Here is a 7,534-nt window from a genome sequence, read left to right as displayed (position 1 = left end):
TAGCCAGTTGCCCGGCCACGCCGCCGTCGTTCGGCCATGCCGCTCGGCCGCAGCCACCACCACCGCGTTGATTTATTTTTATTTCTTTTTAATATTCCTTGTATATTTATTTCATGGTTTGTTTATGTATGGACATGTTTATAGTATGCAATTGTGTTCTTTGTGCTTATATGATCTTAGATTCGAGTTGAAAGTCATTTCATATCCTACATAAAGAGTATGAATAAATCATGGATTATAGGTGAGGCTAGGTACAAAGCAACCTTCCACAGCAACTCTTATATTTTTCTATAGTTATATTTATATGTAACATAGAAACGGTATGTAGGGAGATAAAGGTTTATAAACAAGGGGTGAATAGTTTCCTAGCTTTTATGTTTAGACATTCAGCAGTAGGAAACAAGATACTATGCCCTTGTAGGAAGTGTGTTAACTCATTTTGGAGAGAGGCCAGTGAAGTGCGAGAACACTTGATATGGAGAAGCTTCAATCTCTTTTGTGAATCATGGTAACAACGATGATGAGTCGTTTATGAGCATCGTACAGAAGATGGTGCAATAACTGATTTGTTAAAGGATTTATCATGTGGTTTAGATGATGGAGGGGATATGGAGGATGATGGGTCTTTTGAGCAACCTAATGAAGACACATCAGGCATCCATAAGATAGCAAAAGACAATAGTCAAGAATTATATCTGGGTTGCCAAAACTACTCAAAGCTACGTTTCCTAGTTTGTTTGCTTCACATCAAACTTCTTGGAGGATGGACAGATAGAAGTTTTGATTTGTTGGTAGATTTACTTGTAGATGCACTACCTAAGGGTTCAGCACTTCCTAGAAACTTTCATGAAGCAAAGAAAGTGGTCAAATCTGTAGGAGTTGGGTACACTACAATTCATGCATGTGAAAATGATTGCATTCTATTTTGGAAGGAGCACGAAAAATATTATTCTTGCTCAGTATGTAGTGTCTCACGTTGGAAATTAGAAAAAAAGAGTCTAGATGGTGTTGGGGGCCTTCGGCTTCCGAAGGTCCTCAAAAACATGATTTAACAATGTTTTCCAAGTGAAATGTGTAAGCAGGTATCTTCGGAATTGGATTACAAGTATATAAGATTATGGCCATGACGAAGCTTGAGTAGGAAGGAAGGTGATTGTGACGAAGGAAAAGATTATTACGAAGCTATGCGCAGAAGAGCTTCGGCATAACGGCGGAAAGGGAAACCGACTTAAAGATGAAAAGCCAGATTAGACCTCGAAGAATTACTATAGAGTTATTGATAAATGTAAAGGTCATTAATGTAATCTTACATGGGCTGCGTCCCATGCCTATAAATAGATGAACAGTGCTCTCGTACTGTTCACGCTGACTTGGCATTCACTTTTGGCGTCACACTTGTATTTTCACTCCTTCAAACCGAAGGTACATTTGTAATTTAATATTGTCTGTACTAATAAGATAAATGGAAATATATCAATAATAATGTTTATAAAAGATCATATTACTTTCAGTACTTTGTATGAATGTTCTTTACTTCTAATCATGGTCGTGAAGGCATGACTTTCATAACCTTCGTCCTAGATTCATTATATCCGAAGGGAAATAATGACTCAAAGGACAAAGGGCTTTGACATTTAACATTTTATGTTGCCTTGTTCTTGATTCATAGCATTTGAGAACAAGTCCCCAACATTGGCGCCCACCTCCGGTGAACTCACTTCCATTTCTTGAGCTTTGAATATCTTCGGCAAGCATCACCTTCGTCATGCCGCCGAAAAAAGTTTCATCAATAGGGGCTGCCACTCTACAGCCGCTGGACCCTAATCAGGACGTCCTTTCCCTCAGAGAGGCCCGAAGCCATAAGAGGAAGGCTGTTAGTCCAACACCTCCGGAGGATGACTTGGATCAAGAGATCCAAAACCTGGAGATCCTTCAGCAACAGGTGCAGCGCAAGAAGGAGAAGATGGCTCGTCTAGCCGACCTTCAAAGGCAGATAGACGAAGCTTCTGAAGAGGTTCGTCATCTTGTTCAAGATGATCAGAGCCGAAGGCTTCCACGCAGACAGCTCCATCAGGAAGGCTTCCACAATGAGGACGACTGGTATGAAGATTTCCATCATGGAAACTTTGCTTTCGACGATGCTTCTCCCCTCTCAACAGAATTGCAGGCTACACCATGGCCCTAGTCTTACAAGCCACCCCAGCTCCCCATGTATGACGGTCATACAGACCCGAAGCAATTCTTGATGAGCTATGAGGCAACCATATCTTCGTATGGTGGCAATACTGCAGTCATGGCAAAATCTTTTGTCATGGCTGTCAAGAGCGTTGCTCAGACCTGGTACTCTTCTCTTCGGCCAGGGACAATCACTTCTTGGCAGAAGTTGAAGGATATGCTGATAACTAGCTTCCAAGGGTTTCAGACAAAGCCAGTCATTGTTCAAGCTTTATTTCAGTGTACCCAGGACCACGAAGAATACCTCCAGGCGTACGTCCGAAGGTTTCTGCGTCTGAGGGCACAAGCGCCAACAGTGCCCAATGAAATTGTCATTGAGGCCATGATTAAAGGGCTTCGGCCGGGACCTTCAGCGCAGTACTTTGCCAGGAAGCCACCACAAACATTAGAGAAGCTGCTCCAGAAGATGAACGAATACATTCGAGCTGACAACGACTTCCGCAAAAGAAGGGAGGAAGCATTCAGGTTCTCTGAAATGACCAGGGGCTTCGGAGGAAGATTTCACCCGAGGCACGTTAGGTCATTTCATAACTCTGCTCAAACTGATGATCGAGGGAGTCAGCAGCAAAGGCCACAATACTCTTCACAAGCTTCGGGCCAGCAGCAAAGTTCTTTTCGGCCGCCAGCGCCAAGGGGCTTCGGGGGAAGGTTTGGAGACCAGCCAAGAAAAATTTACTACCTATTCTGTGGTGAAGACAAGGGCCATACCACCAGGATGTGCCATGTTACCATCCAAAAACAGAAGGAAATAGCAGAAGCAGCAGCGCAACAAAGTCAGCCGAAGCAGGTCATGCATACTGCTTCGTATCACTCGCCTTATATTCCAGAATACGTAGGCAACCACTCTGCAGCTTCTGTTGCTTCGGCGAGCCAACCCCAAGCATCTTGGCAGCAGCCTCCACCGCCACCGCCGACCCAGCGAGGGCAGCAGCCAGAAGGGAGTCAGCACAATCACCTTCAGAGGGATTTCAGAGAGGAGTCTGAAGCTCGCACAGTCAATAGTACTGTGCCAGAGTCGAAGCACATTTATTGACAAATATCCTACCTCAACAGCAGTTCTTTCGCATCTTTACATTCAGTAGTACCTTTTTGTTAATAAGGAACAATTATGAAGAGTTTAAGTGTCTTTTATCGAATTTCAATTTCTTATAACACTTTCGTCTTTTACCATAATAAAAATATGTCTTTTCCATAGGCTTGAGTTGCCGAAGCATACGAATTTATGGTGGCTTGAAGGACCTTTGTATTATCAAAAATTTGATTTAACAGACACAGTACAAATCGTTCGAAACAGTAAAAAGTCGTTCCTAAGGGAGCGCAGTGTAAGTTTTCTAAACCTACAGCGAAAAATAAACGCTGATTCCGCTGAAAGTAAAAGGCGAAGAAGCTCCTAAGGGAGGCTTACAGCGAAAAATAAACGCTGATTCCGCTGAAAGTAAAAGGCGAAGAAGCTCCTAAGGGAGGCTTACAGCGAAAAATAAACGTTGATTCCGCTGAAAGTAAAAGGCGAAGAAGCTCCTAAGGGAGGCTTACAGCGAAAAGTCAGCGCTGATATAAAAGTGTGTGTGATTTATTACAGGGATATGTATCTGAGGCACAAATATCATTTTGCATAACATAACATCATCACATCATTTCGCATAACATAAGCATCATACAACATACTGCATGAGGAACTCAAAGCCTTTTGGAAAAGAGATACAGTGATGATCTTCGGAGAATATTTCGGAAATGAGAAAATCGTGCTAGGTCACAAGATAAATTGACACGAAGTGCAGCTTCATTAGAGAAGCAACACAAAACTTTTTATAGCTTCGGAGAATATTGCACGAAGCCTGGATATTCTTCATCAGAGAAGTAAGCAAATTCTTGAGATAAAGAAAAGATTTTCTTCACGAAGCATGAAAAGAAGGGAAGGTGTTTTTTCGCCGAAGGCTCAAAAAATAGTATGTATGCAAAATTTCATGCATCGTAAAGAATTAAACTATAAACAGATTATATATTACATTCAAAGTTACAATATATTACACATGTTACGTTCCAAATGTTTCTACAATAGCATTCAATCCTCCTTAAGCACTATTTTTGCAGCTTCATTCAATAGCTGGTCGACAACCTTGTCCATAATGGCTTCGGCCATTTTTCTAATTTCATCGTCCCCCTTCGGGTGGGGGCCCGAAGATGCCTCAGCAGGTTCTGAGGAAAGAGAAGATACCGCTATATTACTATTGCAAACCGCAAACAACGTCTGGAATTAAAAATTACAATATAAAAAAAACCACTAATTAATACCTATTTGCCCTTCGGGCTCTGAACTTTTCTCGGCAGCTTCTGCTACCCTTCTAGCATCGTGGATGCCTTTTTCACTCTTCTGAATAATCTCTTGCACCATTTCTCGGCCGCCGTTGTCCCAGATGTCAGTGAAGAATTTTCCGCCGACCATGCTTGCTTCGGCTGAGGGGTCTTTAATGTCTACGGAGGACAAGGGAGCTTCGGACTGCGCTAAGGATTTCACATGCTCGCAACCTTTCCTCTCCAAAACAGTAGCAATTCCTCTAGCACCCGAAAAAGCGCAGATGTCACCGCGGCTATTTAGGATTTCCTCAAAGGCCTCTGCTTCGTGACTGATCCATTCCATTGGACCTTCAGGATTGCCTCTTGAGAAATTCTCTTCACTAGAGAATGCGCCAACGTTGGCGAAGCTGGATTTTATCTTCTTAACGCATTCTATGGATTTAAAATAGCATTTTCCCTGGGATGCACGAAGCTCCTTAACACTTATCTCTAAATGATTGGCCAATTGATCACTAAGCTCTCGTCTTGTCTCTTCAAGTATACATTCTTCTTTGGCTCTAGCTAGCTGTTTTTGAAGATCTTTAATTTCGCGTTTTTGAGCTTCGGCCTGGGCTTTTGAGGCAGCTTCGTCCTTTTTTACCTTGTCCACCAATGTAAGCATAATTTTATCCTTTTCCAGAGCTTCGTTTCTCAGCTTAATGACCTCTGATCGTAGGTTGCTGAAAGCAATATCATAGCTCTCGTCTTCAGCATTCTTTTGCGCTCTTAACGCGTTGCTTAGTATTAAACCCTATATGTAAAAGAGTTGACATAAGAATAAAAGAATAACTTACAAATTATAAAATTTCCAAGCACGCAGTTCTCATACCTTCAGGCTATTGTATGCAAGGCTATCCGCAAGATACTCCTTCGTCATAGCGCATAATCCAGCTTCAAGCTTCGGAAACCCCATACTCCTAGCCATTTCCCGGCAGACGGATAATTCTTTGTTGTCAGGAAGGCAGTATAGGAAGTCATCTTCGTCTGTCCCATTGAACACTAGTGCCCCCTTTGGATATTTCAATTCTTTGGCATAGTGGTTAGCTTCAAGAACTTCTTCTTCCGATAACTTTTTCCCCGAAGCATGTCGCACGACATAATCGTATATTTTGGAAGATGCTTCGGGGCCACCAGTATCAATTTCTTCAACCAAAGATGGTTCTGACATTTTCATTTTTTCGGTTGCCTTTGCAATTTTTTGTTCTTTTGCTTCCAAAGGCACTACCTTGGTTGGTTCTGAAGGCCCTGTTTCAACTCCAGTCTGTTCCTTCGGAGCTTCAGTAACGGATACTTCAGCAAGCGCCTCAGAAGTTTCAGCAGTCTTCCTTGGGGTTGTGCTTGGAAGTTTAATTGTTTCCAAAACATCTAACACATTAACCATTCTTTTTCTTTTTGGGGTCACTGTTGGGCCCTTTTTAATTTTTGCTGCTTCAATTTCTTCTGAAGGACTTAAAATTTTTGATATTTTCACTCCCTCAGATGATGCTTTTGCTTCTTCTGTCTTTGGTTCTTCCATTTTTTCTATCGATGGCACTTCAGCCACTTCTTTGACTTCTGGCAGCAGAGTTGGCCCTTCAGCTTCGGTGGCCGAAGAGGTCTCACCGGCAAATTCAGGCACCGTGGCTGGTTCAATATAGCGTGGCCGGTGTGTGAGAACCTTTACCCTTTTTCTCTTTGGTGTTGGCTCGCTAGGAGCAGCTGCAGCAGTTTTTTCACAAAAGTTGTGCCTTTTCTTTTTTGCCCCCGCGCTGGATAGCGATAGTCGGGGTAGACAAACCCGATTGCATCAAACACTCGGTTGAGTCTTTTCTTTTTTCGGCCTCCGAAGGCCGCTGACAATGCAGTATCTTCGGCCTTCGAATATACCCCAAGCAATTCAGCACTTACAGTCTCAATACTCTTTAACCAATCATCATCTGGTTCAACGAACTTGTCTCCGTACCTGAATGTATACTTCAGCCTGACTAGCCCACCTTCGTCAGTTTCTTTAACAGTTTCTTTCGGCATTTCCCAATTATCTGCAAGAGGCCACACTCTGAAGGCAATATGTTCTTGTATTAAATCACTTGTCCCAATAAAAGAGCAGACTACGCCGAAGGCCCGTTGGCATTCTTCGACTACTTCATCCATTTCTACCTTCGGTTTCCGGAGTCCGAAGCGCTGCCAGATGGGGCACATGATAATATCCTTAATATCTTCTCGAACCTTCAAATCATTTTTTACATAGAACCATTCTTTCATCCATTCTCCGGGCCATCTCTTCCGAAAGGTTGGCACGAGACAGCTTGACCCAGAGTGAGCACCGAAGCTGTAGCAACCAAAGTTGTTGTGATATTGCTCTTTACCCCAGGGCTTCGTTTCATATAATAATTCATGTATATTGCAAAAGCTTTTCGCACTTGGCTCTAGGCCCTGGCTCTTCACAGCCTAGACGAAGATTCCCATTCTTATTATTGCTTCAGGGGTAAGTTGATGAAGGTAAACTTGATATGTTTTCAGAACTTCTACCACGAACCTGCTTATAGGGAATCGTAACCCAGCTTTTAAAAAGCTTTGGAAGATAACGACTTCATCATCTTCGGGAGTCGGCACAGTCCTCTCTCCATCATCTGCCCTCACGATGGATATATCTCAAAAATATCTCCCTCTCATGTTTTCAAGGTGAATTTGCCCAATAGTTGATTTTCCAAAGACTGAATGGCTTGGTCTCCATGGTCGGTCTTCGGAATCCTCACCCCCACTGTCTGCATCATAACTATCACTTTCACCAGTATCTTCAGATAAGCCTTCCAAAATCTCCCTAGTAATTTTTTTGTATTTGTTTTTGCTATTGATTCAATGAAGCCCAGATTTTTCTCTTCAGAAAGGCTCAGCTTCATTTCGGCAGCAACCTTCTTCTCCTCAGACATCCCTTCGGAATTCCTGCCTCTCGCTTCCGAAGCTTCAAACTAAGAAGGCAACCAAA

General features: G+C 42.7%; 1 protein-coding gene across 1 annotated transcript; it reads left to right on the top strand.

Annotated features, from left to right (window-relative positions):
* The first annotated feature begins 327 nt into the window (after nucleotides 1-327).
* Nucleotides 328-1,080, top strand: LOC100277307 (uncharacterized). The gene has a single exon (NM_001150910.2). The coding sequence runs from the start codon at nucleotides 609-611 to the stop codon at nucleotides 1,050-1,052; it is 444 nt and encodes a 147-aa protein (NP_001144382.2). The 5' UTR covers nucleotides 328-608; the 3' UTR covers nucleotides 1,053-1,080.
* The last annotated feature ends 6,454 nt before the right edge of the window (nucleotides 1,081-7,534 follow it).

Source organism: Zea mays, chromosome 7 (genome assembly GCF_902167145.1).
Source record: "Zea mays cultivar B73 chromosome 7, Zm-B73-REFERENCE-NAM-5.0, whole genome shotgun sequence".
In the NCBI taxonomy this organism is placed as follows: Eukaryota; Viridiplantae; Streptophyta; class Magnoliopsida; order Poales; family Poaceae; genus Zea; species Zea mays.
This window is presented reverse-complemented; position numbering and strand designations above follow the sequence as displayed.